The sequence below is a fragment of the Sorex araneus genome, chromosome 10, assembly GCF_027595985.1.
Source record: "Sorex araneus isolate mSorAra2 chromosome 10, mSorAra2.pri, whole genome shotgun sequence".
Taxonomy (NCBI): Eukaryota; Metazoa; Chordata; class Mammalia; order Eulipotyphla; family Soricidae; genus Sorex; species Sorex araneus.
This window is the reverse complement of record NC_073311.1, coordinates 469,554-491,346: the sequence shown is the minus strand read 5'-3', so window position 1 is coordinate 491,346 and position 21,793 is coordinate 469,554. Positions and strand designations below refer to the sequence as shown.

The 21,793-nt window shown below is 46.2% G+C and overlaps 1 protein-coding gene across 9 annotated transcripts in view; it reads right to left on the bottom strand.

Moving 5' to 3' along the window:
- Positions 1-7,936: 7,936 nt before the first annotated feature.
- TCF12 (transcription factor 12) overlaps positions 7,937-21,793 on the bottom strand; it is a 370,531-nt gene continuing 356,674 nt past the window's right edge. For 6 of the 9 annotated variants that reach the window (XM_055118050.1, XM_055118053.1, XM_055118051.1 and 3 more), the window contains 5 exons: positions 20,438-20,552; positions 18,023-18,185; positions 13,981-14,213; positions 11,161-11,314; positions 7,937-10,211 (listed from right to left, as the gene is read on the bottom strand). In XM_055118050.1, the coding sequence (XP_054974025.1) occupies positions 11,172-11,314; positions 13,981-14,213; positions 18,023-18,185; positions 20,438-20,552 (654 nt within the window). In that variant the 3' untranslated portion in view covers positions 7,937-10,211; positions 11,161-11,171. The remainder of the gene's footprint in view (positions 10,212-11,160; positions 11,315-13,980; positions 14,214-18,022; positions 18,186-20,437; positions 20,553-21,793) is intronic. The other 3 variants (XM_055118052.1, XM_055118054.1, XM_055118056.1) reach the window with 1 other exon arrangement.

The window sequence follows — 21,793 nt, the reverse complement described above, 5'->3', positions numbered from 1 at the left end:
GATGAGAACACTCTTTGGGTATTCCAAAGAGGAATCGCAAGAGCTATGTTTGATCTATCACGTTTCACTCAAGTGAAAAAAGGAATCTGGAGTTTCGACCTTCGTTGATGATCAAGAATCAGGGACGTTGTAGTTTGCAATAAAGGTATTGAGTGGCCTTCACGTTCGGTCATAGTCTACTTTCAGTATTGCAAACTACAACACCCAAAAGGAGAGAGAACAAAAGGGAATGCCCTGCCACAGAGGCAGGGTGGGGTGGTGGGGGATGGGGTGGGGGTGGTGAGAGGGATACTGGGATCATTGGTGGAGGTGAATGGGCACTGGTGGAGGGGTGGGTAAACGATCACTGTATGAGGAAAATGCAAACACAAAAGTCCATAAGTTTGTAATTGTACATCACAGTGATTCTCTAATAAAAAATTTTTAAAAAAAGAAAGAATCAGGGACACTGTCTCGTTTGCCAAAGCGTCAAAAATCAGATGGGCCGGACACGTAATGTGGTTCAGAGATGACCGCTGGACTAGAGCTGTTACTGACTGGATTCCACGTGACATCAAAAGACCGTGTGGCCGCCCACCTGTGAGATGGTCCGACTTCTTCGTCAAAACCCTGAATGAACGGTTTGAGGCTCTTCGTATTCCTGGAGCGAGCAGATACCATTGGGCTACACTAGCACACGACAGAGATGAATGGAGATGCTACAGGTGCTCGCTCGAGCAAATCGAAGATCAACGGGATGACAAGTGATACAAGGGACAAGTGATATACATATTCATAATAAATATCGGTTTGGGGGCCACACTCGGTAGTGCTCAGGGCTTACTCCTGGCCCTGCACTCTGGAATTACTCCTGACAGGGCTCGGGGACCCTGGTTGGTCATGGCAAAGGTAAGCACCCTACCTTCTCTACTATCGCTCTAGCCCCTGCACATGATATTTTTGTTTTGTTTTGTTTTTTGCTTTTTGGGTCACCCAGCAATGCACAGGGGTTACTCTTGCTCTGCACTCAGGAATTACCTCTGGCGGTGCTCAGGGATGATGGGAATCGAACCTGGGTCGGCCGTGTGCAAGGCAAACCCACTGTGCTATTGCTCCAGCCCCTGCACATGATATTTTTATAAATTATACATCCTCTAAAAGAATTCCATTCAGTTTTATACTCCATGATCAAGATAAATGCCCCCTTTGTCTCGGATTCGCTGATTAAAGGATGCAAAGGAGCTTCAAAGACTACCTTGGCATTAAACCGTTTGTTTCTCCCTGAGCACCCAAGGCGGGTGACGGGAGGAAGCGATGACGCTCTCACTGTCTCTGCACCCTCGCAGTGTCAGGCGTGCAGCTGCTGGGAGTGGGGCCTCTGCTGGGCTCCCTCCTGCCTGCTGCGTGTCCCAGCTTGCTCTCCCTTACCACAGGTTCTGGTTGGCTGTCACCTGTGTTCCCTCAGGAATGGGGAGTCCATGAGTTCAGACTTCTGAGCTTCCTGGGTGGGACCTGTAGCGACTTTGCTGACACTTCTTATAAGCACACACAGATCACTGCTTTGTGATGAGGGTTATGTTTTTTTTTTTTTTTGTTTTTGTTTTTGTCTACACTGGCAGTGCTCAGGGCTTACTTCTGGCTCTACACTCAGGTATCACTCTGGACAAGTCTCAGGGAACCATATGGGGTCCTGTGGATTCAACCCAGGTTGGCCATGTGCAAGGCAAGTGCCTTCCTGCTGTGCTGTGTTCTGTGAGGCTCAGAACTCTGTGACTGAGGCAGTTCACACTCAGAGAAGTCAGGTGGCTTGTTTGGGGTAGCCCAGCCAGTACCTGTGGGACCTCTTGCACCCCAGCTTGCCCAGCTGCCCCCTCAACCTACGTCCTCTAGGGAGGTCTCAGGAAGAAAAGTGGGAGCAGCGGTGGTGGAGTTTCTCCTGATGGTAGGAACTTGCTTTTGAGAAGGTGATTTTAGGGAGTCCAGCCTTCACTCAGAGCTAGGTCTGGGGAAGGGTGTTAAAGGGCCAGAGAAAGTTTTTGTGGGGAAGCTACAAAGGCACCTCAAAATGTTCACAGGCCCCCCTGCTCCTGAAGGGCCCTCCCTGCCCAGCTGTTCCTCTCTCCTGTCCTTTGATGTCTTCCTACCGCTCCATCCTTTCATGCCACTACAAAGGTATCTCCTAATCACTGTGTTTAGACAGACTGACAGACTCTAAACAGGTCCCCTGAGGCCCCTCCCCCACCCTACACCCTCCAGGTCTTGCAAAACGCACTTTTCTCCTAACCTGTTGGCAGGCCTCTTTCTCCCCATTATCAGCCTCCCTGGGCAAATCAAGACATGTCACCCACACTCCTCCCCCCCACCCCTCCATTCTGCTTGCTCTCAGAAAGGGCAGTGTCACAGGAAGGTCTGGAGGAAGTGGAGCCCCACGCCAGGGACAGGGACAGCCCCTAAACCAGGGCCACCTGCTGTGGGGTGGGGATGGGCATGTCTACCTCCCAAAATGCCAATCAGGGCCAGAGCGATGGTCAGTGGGGAGGGCATTTGCCTTCTTCGTGGCTTATCCAGGTTCTACCCCTGCACCCCATATGCTCTCCAAGCCCCACCAGGTGTCATTCCTGAGTGCAGAGCCAGGAGTAACCCCTGAGCACTGCTGGCTGTGCCCCCGACCCCCCAAAAGAGAAAAAAAGAACAATGAAAAGCAAAACGCCAAGTCTGTTTGCATGTCCAGGGAAAATGCTGTGTGCCCACTGGGAAATCCGCTGTCCCGCAGGGCCTCCGGGGCCAGGGTGCTCACTGGGATGTCCCTGGACCTGCTGTCCTTTGGGTCACACTGTGCGCCCTGGGCTCTTACCTGCCTCCCCGCCACCTGTGCCAGGGCCTTGATAGGTCTCTGGAGAATGTGGCACAGTGAAGCAGCCCATGCACTGCTCCTCGAGCCACCCTCTTTCCTCAGGGGCGCCAGGAGGCCTGCCATGCAGACCCTGGAGAGTCCTCCACTCCCTCCCAGCCCTGCTGGCCAGGAGGGTGATGGAGCGGGAACTGGCGCCCACCCAGATGAGGTGGTTGGGCCACACGCCGCAGCTCCACGCTCCAGGTGCATTCAGCTTTCGTTGCCTTCCCTACCATCAGGGAGGGGCTTGGGGCTATCAATCCTGGCCGGAAAGTTCTAGAAAATGACAGCAATAGCATGAGATGCTTCTGCTTCCCAACACTAGAAATGGTTCCTTTTCTATTTCTAGGTGAGTCACAATTAGTCCCTCCTCACTCCAACCTTTCTCCCCCCAGCCCCTGCCCCACCCCCCCATTCTGCAGTGCTGCATTCTCTGCCGTGGAGCGTGGACACATCTGGTGGGGCTCGTGGCTGATTCCTGCTGTGTTCAGGGACCACTCCTGGCAAGGCTTCTGGGCACCTAACCTGGGTTTGCCACGTGCCAGGCAAGCACCCAAGCCCCTGTCTTTCCTCTTTGGCCCCTGAATTCTTTTCTACTGGTTTCCTCAGCGCTCACGGTGGGGCAAGCTCAGGCAGCATTTCCCAGCCTCCTGCCCTAAAGTACTTCTGTCTGCACCCTTGGGCAAGGTGCCAGGCACAAGTCCTACACTTTCTCAGCCACCCCCTGTGTGCCGCCCGGGTTGCAGGTGCTGGCTGTGACCTGTCTACCTGCTGAGTCCTGTCCTTCCCGCCATCTCTGGACGGCCGTGGATGGCTCTCCAGAAAAAACAGCTCCCCTGTGCTCCCTCTCCTTTCTCCCTGTGCCTAATTGGGGATTAGGCTGGGAACCAGGCAGGTGGATCTCTTCCCTCCCCAGGTGAGGTCATGCTCTGGGCACTATCAGTGTTGATCAGTGACAGTGTTGAGAGTCGGAGCTACAAGGAGGGGCTAGGGTGCTAGCAGGAGCCCCCCCTCAAAGAAGGCAGAAGGGACTAGAGCAATAGTACAGCGGGTAGGGCGTTTGCCTTGCACACGGCTGACCCGGGTTTGATCCCCAGCATCCCACATGGTCCTCTGAACACCGCCAGGGGTGATTCCTGAGTGCAGAGCCAGGAGTAACCCCTGTGCATTGCCAGGTGTGACCCAAAAAGCAAAGCAAAACAAAACAAAACAAAAAAGAAGGCAGGAGGTCCGCAAGGCCGCTGTGGAGTTTCACAGATGATCCCTGGGGTTCTGAGGGGCAGACACTAGGGACACTGACCAGAGGTGCTACTACAGGCCAGCGTCCCAGGACTGGGCATGACTTGGGCTTGCAGAGGGCGTAGGAGCTGGTGAGTCGCCCTGCCCGGAATGCAGGTGTGCAGGTGTGGCTTCCGCTCACCTGTGCCGTTTCGGTCTCGGCAGGGTGTATCTTCGGGGGAGATACAGTGTGCTTCTATCCCAGGAGACTCTGGAAAACCCAGAGAAGAAATGTGGACTTGAAAATGTTTTCCTCTTTGGTCTGTGGTGCTGGGGAATGGGTGACGTTCCAGGCTTCCCCACCAAGTGCTGGACTGCAGAGGCCATCGTGGCCCAGCGAAGTAACATGCCCCCAGGATGGGACGTAGCAATTCCAAAGCAGAGTGTGCCTGATGTTTTGTTTCTGTTTATTTAGGTTATTATTTTTCTGGTGGTGCTCTAATTCTGAGCCTTATCCCTGGCTCTCACCAAGAGATTGCAGTTGTCTTTGGAGTCCCTAAGGCTTCAATTCATCACAGTCAATAAAGTGAGCCTTGAGTTTGCCGTCAAGAAGTAATTTTATTCCACCACTAAGAGATGGTTTCTGGGGGACTACACCTGGCAGTGCTCAGGGCTTACTCCTGGTTCTGGGCTCAGGGGTCACTCTTGGTGGGCTTGGGAGACCATACGGAATTGGTCTAGAAATCGAACCCAGGGCAGCCACGTGCAAAACACGCGCCCTCCCTGCTGTACTCTGGCTCTGCCCCTTGAGATTTTTTTATAGATGTTCTGGGAATGTTCGTTTTACTTTTCACCTTTACCACCTTTCCTTGGTTGTGTTGGTGAGCAGAGGTCACGAGACACCTGTGGCAGTTGTGGGGGTGGGGTGGCTCCCCAGGCTTCACCTGCGGAGATCCTGCCTGTCGCTGGTGCCGTCATCTCTGAGGGCTGCACATGTCCTGTCATGGTGACACTGCATCATGGTGCCTGCTGTTGTGGCAGTGGTGCCAAGCTGCCAGGACCCTGACGGGCACATGCAGTGACACTGGGGACTGAACTCGCCTTATGCATGCAAAGCAGGCCTGTAAGCCATGGAGCCTGGTCCTTGTTTTTGCGTTTTTGTTTTGGGGCCATACCTGGAAGTGCTTGGGGGACCATGTGGTGCTAGGCATGGCACCCAGGTTCGTCATGTGTAAGGCAAGAGCCTAAGCCGTTGTCTAATCTCGGGACTGCTGTTAAGAAACGTCTGGCATGCTTGTTTTGTTGGGCTGCAACAGTTTTGCTTTGAAAGGCTTGGCAGCCTCGATTGTCACACTCACAGTGCCCAGGAACACAATGGCCCAGAGGGTTCCCCAGAGCCTCTGCCACTGGCCGCCCAGAAGCACAGCCCTCCCAGGGAGCAGCAGGACCCCTGATTCACCGGGGAGGGGAAGGAAAGGCACAGGCCAGAGAGTGCAGACGAACTCTTCTGGCTACTCTACACTAGCAGGTAGAAACACGCAGCCAGGTAATCCCATGCCCACGCATGCCCCCATGTCGGATATGTGTGAGCTCTGGGTGCTGGGGACAGTGGGGCAACGTCCCCAGGAGGGTCAGGGAGCCCCCCCCCCCAGGTCCTTGGTACATACCACTTCTGCCCACAGAGCCCTTGGTGAGGCCCTGCTTGAACCCCACTGGCTGGTCAGGGCTTGCTCAGAGGCACAAACCATCCCTCCACCTCTCAGCCCTGCCTGCTCCCTCCATTCCCCACATGTGCTCCTTCTCTGGGCACTGATGAGCTGCCAACCCATTCGAGGTGACTGGGAAGGACGGCCCACCCTTTTGCAATTCAAAGGCTTCAGTGTCCTCAGAGAACATAGCGGGTGGCTGAAAGCATTTCACGGAACTGCCCTCAGAGATTGCTGATTTCTATAGACATTTCCACCTGTTGAGGTATGGTTGAGAATCATTCTGAGAGCAGGTTTTAAGGAAAGCTACTTAAAAAAAAATGTATTTGCAGGTTGGAGCAATAGTACAGTGGTAGGGCACTGGTCTTGCATGCAGCTGACCTGGGTTTAATTTCTGGCATCCCATATGGTCCCCTGAGCCCTGCCAGGAGTAACTCCTGAGCATAGCCAGGAGTGGCCCACAAACAGAAAATCATGTACTAGGGTCAGAGAGGTAGCACAGTAGAGAAAACACCATCCTTGCATGCTGCCGTTGTAGACACGACTTAGGTTTGAATCCCCAGTACCACAGATGGCCCCTGGCACCCCCAGTAATTCTGGGCGCTAAGGTGTGGTCCAACCCTACTTTCCCTGCAATCATTTACTGAGAACTCATCTTCTGGCTGGAACCATGGCAGAGCTTTTCAGACACTATCTTCTAGGAGTCCCAATTCTACCACGTATCTTCATTCTTCAGTGGGGAGTGAAGCCAATCAGACGCTGAACTTGGATTTGAATGGAGACTGAGGTCAAGGCCAACAATCTTAAGCTTCAACATGGCATACTGATATACTGAGAGTTTATTTAAAATAGAAATTTTCAACAAAGAAAAATATATATGAACTAGAGGAGAGGAAAATAAAGTCACTGAACAGAATTGGTTTACAGGTCTGTTTTGTGTGTGTGGTAGCAGAGGGCAGAACCCAGGGCCTCACACAACTCAAGGCAAGTGCTCCACCTCTGAGTCCCAATTCCAGCTCTAAGATTTGTAAAGAGAAAGATAAAATAAATACTGGGAAATCTGGTCAGTTTTAGGTGTCCTGTTCTGTCCGGTTATGTGCTCTAAAAGACACATGCTTCTGGGGGCTCTGGTTTTGACACACCAGTCGGCCTGGCCTCCAGATTTCATTTTAGTCCCAACACTATTTTCTCCTTAGATTAAGATATTTTAAAATTAATTTATAACTTTGCATAGAGAAGAATAAAAAGTCTGTTGCATCCTACAAGCAGTAAAATGATCTGTTTGGGCTCCCAATGAACAGTGGGTCTCATAATTCAATTTTCCAGGCCCCTTGGAGTGTCTTGCACACAGGTCCCAGGAAAGTTTTTCAAGTAGTCCCAACCACCCTCATGCCCACCTCCAAAAGATAAAAGCAAAAACAAAAAAGAAAAAACCTCAAGCACTTGACTGGCATGAGGTCCTTATGCATAATCATTATGCACATTTTGGGTGTGGGTAAAAACTGGTACAAAAGCAGAAAATGTTCATGTGACAAAAGTAAATAACAGGGATTTTGTGAGAAAATGGACATTACACATATGAAAGTAGTTAGAAGAATGTAACTTGAAAAGTCCTCAAAGTCTTTGCCTATCTTAAAAAAAAAAATTCTTCTAGAACTGCAATTAGTTGATTCTAACAATTCTACTGTTATCTGGGCTGCCTTTAGAAAAAGGGGAAAAAAAAGGTGAGAGAAGAAAGACACAACCCCAAGAAGCTACCAGTCAGGTTATCCATGGAATCCCACAAGCCCGAGTCTGTCCTCTAATTGGGAAACTTGTTTTCCAAATCATCTTGTAGCTAATGTAACTAGCTGCAAAGCTGTGTGGGCCTTAAAATTATTCCCCCCAACACATATGAAAAAAGCAAGTGACTATGGGAAGGGATGGTGTGTGAACTAACATCCGTGTGGTAATCATTTCACAATGCTGCCACAGATCCAACTACACTGAGCACCTTAAACTTGTTAAGATGTCAATTACATATCAATAAAACTGGCCAGGGAAAGAAAAGCAAAGCAGTGTTAGGCATTTTAGAAGAGACATGTAGGAAATAAAATGCATTATTTTCTGAAAATGGAATGTGAAAAATTCACCAGTTCACTATATTAAAAAAAGATGGCACATTTATTGCTACATAAATGTTATATACATATTGTGATTTCTGTTATAGCGACAGAAAAACCTTTGAACTTCTTGCTGCTGGTTGAAAAGGTTTATCAATAATACCTTGAATTTGACACAGGATACAAATCTGCAATAAACCAACAATGGAAACTGGAGAACAAGATGAGAAGCAATTCATCTCGGACAATTAGCTCTTACAATACTCCATAGGTACTACACGGTAAGCTAGGATCCTACTATGGTCTTAAAATGCTATTGTAAATTTCTGATATTAATGAACAGGTTATGGTAAATAACCCTACATTTTTACTACCTAATATAATAAAATAAAGTAAGAAACTTTTTACTGAAAACTTTTCGATTTCAAAAATCTAGAAAGAGTAATATTTAGAATTCAAGAAATTTTCTTACAAGATTATTGTATAAAAGACTAGCTACAGTGAAAAATAAGCCAAATGTTTTTCTTTCTATTTATGAAGGAAAGCTTCTGGGCATACTGCAAAGTCTAACAGAGCGAGACAGACCACAAGCTCCCGAGGAGAAAGGCCGGGCAGCGGCGCACGCTCACGCACACTTGAAAGTGACACTTCTGCTGAGCTGACCAACACTGAAACGAACAAGGCCACGGAGAGTCTGATGGACCTGTATGCAACTAAAAGAACCAAAAATCCACTAAGCCTACGAAAGACTGATTTGTTAGGAATCACTGTGATTGGAGGAGCGAAGGTTCTGTCATAATTGTTTTTGTTCTTGCAAATTAACAGGAATCTCTACATTACAAAGTGATCTGGGTCCTTCCTTCTCTTTGCTGATTGCCATTATTGATATTGGCTCTAAGGTACGCCAAGACAACCTTGTTTAGCATGTTTTTTTTTTTTTTTCTCCCAGGACTGTTGGAAGACAAATTTCATGGAAGTTCAAAGTGACTATGATACCTTATAACTCTTCAAGGCTGGAGACAGATGGTACCTTACCGCAGGGCTGGCTTAACGCTAATCCGGCTCATCTTCTTGGGGTGGGGCAGGTGGTAGCAACTGATGAAGTCACCTGCTGAACTCCTCCCCAGTGGCCAGCCATCCAGTGGCAGAGAAATCAAGGCTAGGACAAGGGCACACAGTGACCACTGCTCTTGTCCCCATTAGGTGACGAGCCTGAGAGTGGTGTGTCCATTTATCACACTCCCTGCCTTGGGGACTACTGGATTTTTTTTTTTTTAATGTTTACCACCGTCATCATAGTCTGAAAAATCTTTATATTTTAAGTCTGTTTTGTGCTTACTCACAGCTAACACTTTACAAGTACTGTATGTATGTAGTACTTATTGCTTGGAAAAGAAAGCAATTTCTAAAAAGTAGATTTTTCTCTTGTAATTTATACTTCTTGCTATTACAAGCTTTTCTATGAAATCTAGAAGCTTGAAAAGTCTTGGTTATTATTAGAATAAAATAATGTTTATCTGAGGGAAAATTTAGGGGACAAAATTTTCCCTTTCAAAAATCTTAGCCAGGCTCTGGTCACAGATGGCTTCTGCTTGTCCTGGTGAGGGGATATGGAGCACTGGCAGCACAGGGGACTTGTGGCCCTGAACCGTTTCTGATTCATAGACCAAATGTAACACTCACAAAGAGAAAGTAAAACAAAAAAAATGAGCAAGAAATGCTATACCAAGTAATATTTCCCTATTTCATGGAAAACACTATTTATATGGCAAAAGGACAGGAACGGGCAAGAGAGCCTTTTCCCTTCCCTTAAGACACTAACAGGTGTGCCGGGAATGCTGAGGGCCAATGGTTGTCACTGCTTTGTTCTCTGCATGTGAACAGCTCTGACGAATGCTGGCATCAGCTGAGTGTACATCAGCTTTCCACATTAACCTTTTCCCTTTACATGTAGACCTCACAGTTCCATACAATAAATAAAATTTGTAGTTACAATGCATTTGTCAATTCAGTTTAGGCACAAGGCAACTTCCACAGTCAGTGGAGAGATCGAGACAGTCTCTGATTGTGCAGAAGCGACACGGCTCGCCACCGGACGCTGTGCTGATGTCTGTCAGATGAGCTTCCCATCTTCACGTCGGGTGCCAAGTGTTGGCCAGTGGCTTTGATCGTGGAAGAACATTGGCGTTCTTGCTTCAAGTGTTTTTTATCTTCCTTTTCCCTCCTATCAGGTTTGTGTCTTCAGAAACTCTGAGCTGTCCAAGTCCTCTGAGGAGATGTCACCTTCTATCTAGCCTAGCGAGGACTCTGAAGCTGTGCCAGCAAGCGTGGAGGAGAAAAGAGAGCCTGTTAGGACGTTCCTATTGCAAACAGACACTCTCCTAGACACGAACCACCGCACGGGCCTCACTTAAACCCCAGTTCACACTACATCAGCATTCTGCTAAATGACTCATGAATGATTTCTTCTTGTTAAGGAGATCATGGCCAACAGGGCCATATTACGGCAATTATGCAAACTTTGATGTTAGTGAAATTTTAAGTTGGTGAAACATGAGCTCTGAGGTTTGACTACCTACTTCCTCATGGAGAGACCATGTTTGAGCACACATGGCTACAGCAGTCAGTTCACCATACCAGCTCCCTCACGGACTGGCCTAGGTCATAGCTACCTCAGGTCTACTGCGTGTTTCTCAGGGAAGAGACCGTTTTGTAATCATTTCCACACCAGTCCCAGTTTCTGGTATGTAGTATCTTTCTATAAATTTATTAAACAAATTTTATTCTAGGGGCTGGGCAGAGTGCATAGCGTGGAGAGTATCTGTCCTGCATGCCACTATTCTGGGTTTGATACCCAGCACTTAGCCCGAAGTAAGCCCTGAGCATAGGTCGGTGTGGCCCAAAACACAAAACTACTTTTTTTCTTTTTGGGTCACACCCAGCGATGCTCAGGGGTTGCTCCTGGCGGTGCTCAGGGGACCAGATGGGATGCTGGGCATCAAACCCAGGTGGCCATGTGCAAGGCCATTGCTGTATTCTCTCCTGCTCTGACAACAACATTCTTTATCAATCACAGGAATCTATCACACTTGGGAGAGAATAACAGTGAGCTATTTCTAATTCTGATTCTACAATAGAAAGACATATTATTGTAACTTTGAACATACATGACCATTAACATATGCAATGAGAACCTATGTAAAGGCTGAATTGGAATGAATCAGGTGACTTCCTTGTACTGTCCTTTTATATACACGCTTACCTGGCTGACGTTCACATATGACCCACAGGGTTGCTAGTCTCACTGAGCCCAGGATGGGCGCCTGGCAATGTGGTCGGTGGCTCTGCTGATACGGCAGACACTTTCTCTTCTTCCCTTCTCTTAAGGCAGGCTGCTTTGGGGTTAAGGTTCCTTTCTGAAATGGGAAAAAACTTAGCATTATGTTTGTAGTTATGAAATCAGAATCTGAGATCTTAAAAAAGGGGAAACTTTGCTATTATTTTAAAAATGATTAGTATCATGGTCCAGGTAATTGGGTTACGGTAGTAGTTAAGTTCATAAGTATTGGTATACAAAGTCACCGTGACAGCACGACCATAGAAGTACCCTGGCCCTCCACCACTATCCTCTGTCAACTCTGGTCGATCTCTGCCCTAGCACTATTAGTTGATAACATTTATGGTTTGAGTGCATTCACTTTATAGTCCTGGTTTGTTTTTTGTTATTTTTTTTTTTTTGCTTTTTGGATCACACCTGGTGATGCACAGGGGTTACTCCTGGCTCTGCACTCAGGAATTAGCCCTGGCGGTGCTCAGGGGACCATATAGGATGCTGGGAATCAAACCTGGGTTGGCCGCGTGCAAGGCAAACGCCCTACCTGCTGTGCTATTGCTCCAGCCCCTAGCCCTGGTTTGTTTCCCTAAACACACAGATGCGTGAGAGAACCCCGGACTTGGCCTTCTCGTTCTTTTCCTTCCTTTCTGTGGCAATCATCAGTCTGTGTCTGATCTTTCAATATTGGCTGTATGTAACACAGACGCGACAGTAATGCGTTCACACACAAGCACAGTGTGAAACATGCTTCCAGTTTCATACTTATTAATGACCACTTCATGTTTTATCCCTTTTCTGCTTATGACTCAGTTTCCCCAGTTCCATCTCATGGACAGCAGCATCTAACAGCAGCTCTCCTAATGCGTGACCCCAATGTTCTGGTGAGTCCCTGGAATCCTGCTGAGTGGTGTGCTCCTGGTGTGCTGAGCTGGAATGAAAACCGACGTTCTCTATTGCCAGGACACATGGCACCTGTGGCTTACCTGGAATTCTACCAGTTCCTCACCGCTGCCCTCCAGAAAAGCAGGACCTGAGCATACTGCTGTAAGAAATGTGCTAACTCACCAAGACTAAGCTGGGAGAGTGGTTATTTGCAGAAGTACGGGGAATCACCACTCGAGAGAAAAGAAAGGAAAAGCCACTGGACTGAAACACTCTCTCTTCTCTCCCTCCTGCCTCTTCTGACTCCTGGTTCTGTGCTGGGAGGTACCCCTGGGTGATTCTCAGGGGACCATATGGACCGGGACTGAACCCGGGTTTCCTGCAGGCAAAGCAGGTGCTCTGCTGCTTCCTCTCTCTGGCTGTTCTAGTTTCCTTCCATTACTTTTACTGTACGTATCCGTTTTCAGGTCACACCTGGCAGTGTTCAGGGCTTGTTCCTGGCTCTGCACTCTGTGTGCTTAGCTCTGTCCAGGTGCGGTGCAGGGACCATATGGGAAGCTGTGGCTCACACCTGGACTGGCTGCAGGCAAGGCCAGTGTCCTACCTGCTGGACTCTCTTCCAGGCCCTTCACACCTATTTGAAGCACAAGATCTCTGACCCCTGGCTGGGGAGAGGGCTCAGAGGGCTGAAGCACATGTATGTACGCACACAGGAGCCCTGGGCTCAATTCCAGGCACTGCTGGGTAAGATCCCAAAGCAAAACAAAAGAAGCGAAAAAAGACATTCAACACTTGATGCTCTCTGCTTGATTTAAATTTGAGGTATAAGTTAAATTTGTAATACTCAGTTTAAAGACCGAGTATATGTTACAGTCCACTTCTGAGTTGCAAAAGACTATTACGGTAAACTCAGCTGACTGGTGATGACCATTCATAATTTCAGTGTGTTCTAAGCCCCTGAATTTACAAAAAGATGAGCACTTAAAACTAAGGAGGAGAACTGATAAGGAGAAAGTACAGACAGGCAAGAGAGCAAGCAGAAGTGAGCATACAAAGAGCAGCCGTGCATACGCCCGAGGAGCCCCAAGCATTCTGGATCTAGAGCCAGCCAAGCAGCCTGAGACCACTAAGGCGTGTGTGTCAAGGTTTTCCACATGTGGCAATGCCAGGAGGGCTCAAGTGACCCAAAAGGCACAAAAACATCAGTACTGGGGGCTGGAGCGATTGCACAGCGGGTAGGGCATTTGCCTTGCATGTGACCAACCCGGGTTCAATTCCCACCATCCCTTATGGTCCCCTGAGCACTGCCAGGGGTAATTCCTGAGTGCAGAGTCAGGAGTAACCCCTGTGTATTGTCGGGTGTGACTCAAAAAGCCAAAAACAAACAAACAAACAAACAAACATCAGTACTGGGCCCAGATGACTGCCAAGGGATGAAGGGGTCAGCCTCAGAAGCTGACCAGGAGTAGGGGCTGGAGCAGTCCAGGATGACTGACCCTGGCTGGAGCTTTCTGTGGCTTCCCCCCCCCCCAAAAAAAAATCATGAAACTGAGAAATGGGGAGAGTGTGAGGAAGAGAAAAGAGGCCAAGTCCCGGAGATTAGGGAGTGACACCCAAGATCAGAGCAGACAGGAACACGGGCGCCGGGCAGCCTGATGCCTCTGCGCTGCCTGCCCCTGAGGGCTGGCCCACAGTCCGAGGGAACACAGGACTGACAGACACTGTGAGGGGAGAGAACAGCCCAGAACAATCCTAAGTGGGCCCTGGCAGGAATAGCAGAGCACTCACAAAGCACGCACCCAGCGGGCACAGGACCAGCCGGTCTCCCGCAGAAGCCAGTCACATGGTGCTGCTGTGCACACTCACCTCTGACCTGCTGCTCCAGGCTCAGGATGACCGCCACAGCCTGGTGAAGAATGAGGAGCTTCGTCTGGGGTTTCTCGCTCTTTAAGTGAAGCTGGCACATCCGACCGAGCTCTTTGAACGCCTCGTTGATATCCCGCACACGCAAGCGTTCTCTGGCGTTGTTAGCCATCCGTCTCTCTTTCTCCCTCTCTATTTTCTGTTCTGGGTTCAAATCCTCATCTTCATTAGTACTGCTGGAAGACAAAGTATCAACAATATCTGTAAGGTTCCCAGGAACATTACATATGTAGTTATAAAGAGGAACATGAAAATCAACCACAACCTTCAGTAACAATAGTAATAGCTACACTGAACATGGTTTCTTTCCAATTCTGTTTTTAGGGGAGCAGGGGAACCTGTGGGGCACAGGCAGAAATGCCTGGGGACTGTTCCTGACAATGCCGAGCAGGCGAGAAGCGCAATGACTGAACTGCACTCAGCTGCACGTAAAGTGCTTTACACATGGACTCTCTCTCCCGGGCCCTGGTACTTTCCAGTCTTTTTTCAATGCATACATGCAGTCAAGAAGTTTAACTTTTGCCCTTTTGGCGCGGCTGCCGCTCGAGCATGACAGAAGAGCCCAAAAGAGCGCCCTTGGACTCCAGCAGCCCACTGAAATACTTGCAGAATGTGAACTGAGACCTTATGCAGGGCTGCGACAGTGGGAGCCGGGTATTCCTCTATTTTTTTAACCTCTCTCTCTCAACCCCTTCCTCCTGAGCACAGCACAGCTTCCACCGCTTTTTGAGCACAAAATGGAGACGGTGAGCCAGCTCTCTCTAGGTTTTTCCATCTTATGAGCACCATAAAAGGGTAAAAAATTGTAGTGACATAATTTCTGGCTGTACTTTCCTTGGACTTTATACAGAAACCCAAAACCGCGCGGCCGCGCGACCTAATATCATCTAATCATCAGCAATATGAAATGGTTTCTTTTTAACGGGTCGGACTTTGGGAGGAAATCCTAACAAGAATAGTAAGTCTTTTGTTGAAATATTGAAGGCAATCAAAGTGGTAGCCATCTCTCTAGACTGAACTAAGCCATATCCCCACGCCGGCTGAGAAGAAATATCCTTCTTTCTCGGGAAGAAACGCGGCGTGGCATTAACCATAGTATGATGTCCATTAAGAAGACACGGACCTAGTGGCGTGGGAATGGGACATAAGGGAATAAATTATTATGTACATGGAACAGCGGGACGCTGGTGGAATCTCGAGCTGGGGCCGATACCAGCGCACTACTTTTGGTTCCAGAAACTGCTTGCAGACATTCTACTAGACTATCAACTAAGCCATAGCCCCCCCCACACCGGCTGATGACGGGAAATAACCATCTTTTTTGGTTTTTTTCCCCTTTGTCAGGCAGCGTGGCGATTACTAAACAGGCATGAACTCGGTGGCTCGGGACGAGGGGGAAAAAAAAGAAAAGTTATGTAACAAACAGCGGGACTTAATATCTCTACATTCTCAGCAATGGAGAACTATCAAATGCTTCCTTGGCAGTAGGACTGTCTTTTTCTTTTTTGGGGGAAACCCCAGCAACAATAGTGAGTTATGTGTTGAAACATGGAATATAATCAAGATAAAGCGAAAACGAAGTGAAATTTATCACTTACAAGGGCGGGGATTGGGGGGGTGGGAGGGGGTGGGAGGTATACTGGGGTGGTTGGTGATGGAATATGGGCACTGGTGAAGGGAAGGGTGTTTGAGTATTGTATAACTGACATAATCCTGAGAACTATGTAACCCTCCACATGGTAATTCAATAAAATTAAAAAAAAAAAGAAGTTTAACTTTTGTCACATGCATTTTAAAGTGAACTTTTCATTGCACATTACAATATGGATCTCTCTAAACTAGTGAAACTCTTTTTATAAACTGATCTGAAAGAAATTCTGAAAACAACTGAACTATGGAAACAGAAAGCAGACCAGAGAGTACTGGAGGCAGGAAAGGGTCCCAGCTATAACAGGGCACAGATTAAGGGTGTGTGTGTGTCTGTCTGGGCCACACTCCCCGGGACTTGAGATCACTCCTGGTGATGCTGTGTGGTGCCAGGGATCAAACCTGGGCCTCTGCATGCAAAACAAAAACTCAGTTCACTGAGTTCTTGTTGTTAGCTTTTTATCTTTATTTATTTATTTATTCATTCATTCTACACGAACATCAGAACTATGTCTTATTTTGTGAACGGGCACTGGAATTTTATAGGATTACATGGTACCAATGAATGATTTTGGGAATTGTGATCATTAAAAAAAAATTTTTTTTTTATTGAATCACCATGTGGAAAGTTACAAAGCTTTCAGGCTTAAGTCTCAGTTACACAATGCTAGAACACCCATCCCTTCACCAGTGCACATATTACACCACCAGGAACCCAGTAAGCCTCCCCCCCATCCTCCCACCCCTCCTCGTTGTTAGCTTTTTAGGTGGTAGAGATATTCTACACTGTGTGATGATGGTTATATGACTGTATACATTTGTTAAAAGACAAAAACTAAGCATAATATTGTTGTGTTTTACTACATGTGAATTAACCTCAACAAAGTTGGCTAAAAGCAAATCACAAATGTTGCAGAAAACAACTCATGGACAGGTAAAAAATTTAAAAACACAGTGTTGACTAAAAAATGTTAGAACTACAAAATGTCTAGTTTAATTCCAATTTAAAAACTGTTTGTGGAAAAAGATATTTCTTGTGAGGTCAGAAAGATAGGACAAGGGTAAAGGCATTTACCTGGTCTGATCCCTTTGGGCCCTGCCCCCCCCATCAGGAGTGAACCCTAAGTGCAGGGTCAGGAGTAAGCCCTGAGCACCACCCGGTGTCCTGCCCCTTCTGCACTCCCAAACCCAAACAAATAGAAAAAGATATTCCTTTCTCAGTAGTTTAAAAGTTCTTTAAACTTTTAAGAAGTTTAAAAAATGGTGGCTAACACTTGGTAGTGGAGTTTGTGACTTTTATGTGTGCCTTTCTGCCTTCCCTAAACTTCTGTAATGAAAACAAACTAAGTAATCAGGAAGAACATTTGAGGTAGGTACTCTGGGAATAATTTTTAGAAAGTTATAATGTACACAATTATCTAGGGAACTTCAATAAAGAGTAAGTTCACACTATATTCTTACTAGTTAATAGTTAAGAATCTTCTTTTGAGGGACTGGGGTGATAGTACAGCAGGTAGGGTGTTTGTCTTGCAAATCGCAGAACCTGGTGTGATTCCCAGCACCCTGGTCCCTGAGAGCAGATCCTAGAATCCTGAGCACTGCTGGGCACGACCCCCAAAGAAACAAATAAACAAACACACAAAGAAAAAAAGAGAGAAAAAAAAAAAGCAAAGAAAAAAATATTCTTTGAGGGGTTGGGGAGATAGTCTTATGGAAGCTCAGGTTTGATGCCTCGCACCCAAGTCCACTGACTCAAGGCAGAAGGAAGACTGGGCCACTAGGTGGATGTGTCCCGAGCACTGCCACCAACTGTGACTTTGAAAGAAAGGTTTCCAAATGTGGGCCCCTCTAAGAATCTCCCGTAGTACAGCAAATGCCCCCCAAGAGGCTGGTTTTTACTGAGTACAGGGTGTGGGCCATATTTTTAGAATGTTCTGGGACTCCGTACAGCGCGGGGAAATACACTGCCAGACCTAGAAGAATCAGTGACAGCCCTACACTGTTTAATATACATGCAAATACATTCCCATTGTCTATACAGAACAATTCAGCTTGTTTTATCTACTTTATCCTCAAACTGTCTATAAGTGCCGAGGTAAGCAGGGTGATTCTTTTTCATACTAGCCCCTAAACTAGTTTTGTGTAAGAGAAAGCATACACTGTAGTCTGGAAGCTAGCTTCACATGCCTCTCTCTCTGGGATGCTGTGATGATTAAATGGCATTATACACAAACAGTCCCAGAGCACAGCTAACAATGAATATATTTATGATACCTTTCAATTTTTCAAGGACCCATGACATACAAGTGAAATTTAATTCCTGAACGCAAACACATACCTTGTTCTGCCTCTAGAAGAGACCTTTATATCTTTTTGGGAGGACTCATCATCTGATTTCATGTCATCTGATGAAGGAGGTTCATGGAGGTTTTCATCTTTTTCTTTGTTTTCAATTTTGATCTCTGTTGGAACAACAGTTCCAGGCTGATTCTGCAAGCCACCTAACAAAGAGACAAAGACATACAATGTGCAGATTCATTTATAAATTATTACTGAGACAGAAAAAAGTACTTCGTGAAAATCCTTAATTGCAAGAGTGTTATGATAAAATCTGAAGATATAAAGTATGCTATTTAGAGCTGAAAAGAACATGTCCACAAATCATAAGAGAAAAAATATTTGAGAGGCTGTTGGGACACACCAAGCAGTGCTTAGGGGTTACTCCTGGCTCTAGATTCCTGGAGGGCTAGGAACTGTATGGGATGCCATGGATTGAACCTGGGTGTGCTGCATTTGAGGTAAGCGCAACCTACCTAATGTGTTACCGATTTTTTTTTTTAATTGAATCACCGTATTATCGTTCTTGACCTGAGGAAATAATATTTTTTTTTAAAGAGTATCAATATTTAGGGGTCAGAGAGATAGTACGGCAGGTAAGCATTTGCCTTGCATGCAGTCGACCTTGGTTTGACCCCTGGCACAGCTTATGGTTCCAAGCTATGTTAGTAGTGAGCACTGAGCAATGCCAAGTGTGGCCAAAACCAAATAAACAGTAAATACATCTATACATAGAACAAGTTTGACCTTAAGACAACTGATGTGTCTCACAGAAACTGTTATTATTATTACTATTATTTGTTGTTTTGGGGTAACACTTGGCTGTGCTTAGGGTTTTTCTGTAAAAATATAGGAACTGAACTTTTTTTTTTTTTTTTTTTTTTTTTTTTTTTTAGGAACTGAACTTTTAAATGCTTAATTTTAAGGCAAAGGAAGTAACCATCATCATTTTTCTTTCTCTCCTTCTCTCTCTTTTTAAGGTGGAGGGAGTGTGGGTATTCCAAGCGGTGCTCAGGGGGCCGCCCCAGAGATGAACGGCCATTTGAACAAGATAGTTCAGAGTCTGGCTGGTGACGAGAGGTTGCTTGGGTAAACCATGCTGGGGCCACCAGGGTCACATGCAGCAGTGCCAGGTAGCCATGGAATGGACCGCCCGCACCTGAGGCATGTCTCTGACACTGAACTATTTTCCTAGGCCCTAACACTTATTTAACAAAACAGATGCTATGGTTAAATATAACGCTAAGAACTTTGATTATCACTAAATTTGATACAAATTGTATTTGATGATAAATGCTACCAAAATTTTTATTAGTTTGCTTTTTGTGAGAATTGTCCATTTCTCTAAAGTCAAGTTTAACCAACAGCTACTGTCATTTAGAGCTCTCAGTTTACAGCATTGCTTAATGCTGTCAACAGTTTCTGAGAAATTGTGACTAAACAAAATGACATATAATAAAATTAATTTTGCCAATTTAAATACTGATATAAACTTCTGCTATACATTTGCAGTTTTTAAACATCAAATTTCTAAAACCTGAAAGATTTCTAATACTAGGCGAACATTCCATTCATCCATTCATTCATTCATTTTCCAGCCCATTTATTTTGGTCTGGGCCCTCATGGTTGGTGTCTGCCTGTCAGTGTGGGTCATCACAAGGTGGTCCCTGGGTCTGCCCTTCCACTGCAGGTGTCCTCCAAGAATCTCCTCACATGCGCACAACCTGAACAATTTAGAGACACCAATTAACCTAACACATCCATCTCTGGGATGTGGAAGAAAACAAAAGTAGATGAAGAAAATTCAGGGTGATGTGGGAGAATATAAAAATTCCTGGCCAGGGAGTGACTTTTTTGCCAACAAGAATGTTAAACACAACCCTATTCAAGGTCTCTTACTGTGTTCTTTCTCTCACTGCCTGGAAAAGCCATGAGGCCTCAGTCATAAAGGGAAGTTATCAAGGAAGAGAGACAGAGGGCAGGGACAGGCAAGAAGAGGGCCAGTGAACACAGTGTGCATGTGGGTTTCACCCGTCAGTATGATCTGGAACTGGTAGCCAAAGGGCCATGTGGAACTCTAAATATTGACCCTTGGTATCAATACAAAGGACGACTGTTTGCTGTAATTCCCTCACTTAAGATGACTTAACCCACAGATGGAAAACTGCCTTTTAGAAAAGTATACAGTGTTCCCAAGGGTATCTTTATCCGCATCACTGTTGGTAAACAATAGTGTGTACAGGGGCCAGAGAGTGAGCGTGTAAGTGTTCAGCCACTTGCCTTGCATGTACTCAAACTAAATTCAATCCCTAGCACTACATGATCCCAAAGCACCAGAGCTAGGAGTAGGCCTTAGGCAACACTCGGTATGTGCTAAATCCCCCTCCCTATCAAAAACTCCAACAATAGAGTTACCTCTGTAATTTTCTTGTGTTTTTTGGTTCAAGTCTGTGCTTGAAGCAGAGACTGCACTGGACAAGGCTGAATGATTGCCATTGAGACCGACAGCGTCTTCTCGGTGAGTTCCAACCTGCATGGAAACCAGGAACACAGTCAAGACAGTTCAGGGCCAATGATTTCCAAATTTTTTCATTGAGCTTAGGAGAATAAAAGAGTTACATTTGTTTATCAATTTTATTCAGATGCTACTTTTGTGGTTTTTGAAAAATTACAAGACAATTATTGTTGCTTTTAAATCATATTTTTAAAAAATGCTCAAATCTTCAAAATTGACATTGCAATTGCACAAAATTTTTGTCAGAAGCAAATCAACTAACAGAGATAAGCCCTAAAGCATTATGCAGCACTATCATCCCGTTGTTCATTGATTTGCTTGAGCAGGCACCAGTAACATCTCCATTGTGAGACTTGTTGTTACTGTTTTTGGCATATTGAATACGCCACGGGTAGCTTGCCAGGCTCTGTTGTGTGGGCGGGATACTCTCAGCAGCTTGCCAGGCTCTCCGAGAGGGGTGGAGGAATCGAACCCGGGTCGGCCGCGTGCAAAGAAAACGCCCTACCTGCTGTGCTATCACCCCAGTCCATAAAGCATTATATGTTATGAAAAGCATTACATGTTATAAAATCTATTCATCAATATGAGACCACCCATGGACTGGAGAGACAGTCATTTGCTTTTTGCAATGTTAGCCCCAATTCAATCTTCTTCTTCTTTTTGCTTTTTGGGTTATACCCGGCGATGCACAGGGATTACTCCTGGCTCTGCACTCAGGAATTACTCCTGGCGGTGCTCAGGGGACCATATGGGATGCTGGGAATCGAACCTGGGTCAGCCTCGTGCAAGGCAAACGCCCTCCCTGCTGTGCTATCGCTCCAGCCCCCCCAATTCAATATTTGGTACCACATATGGTCCTGAGCACTGCCAGGAAAGATTCCTAAAAACCAAAACCAAAGCAAATGCCTCCCCAAATTAACTTATTCCATATACTGTTTAAATGTGTTTAAATTTTCATGAATTTATACTTGATACTTTGGCACTTTGTTATTTCTTCTGTCTTTAAAATTTTGAGAAAGTAGGAAAAGTTCAAACATTTGGAAACTGAATAATATACTCTCAAAAAGCCACTGGGTCAGGGCCTGGAGATAGTGCAGAGGGTGGGGTGCCTACTCACATCAGGAAACATGAAAATCTTAAGTCAATAAACTAACCTAAAAAAACTAACCAATAAACTAACATAGGGTAAACCAAACCAGAAGCTGTTTTTTGAAAAGAAAACAAGACTGAAACTTTGCTAGACCCACAAGGGGAAA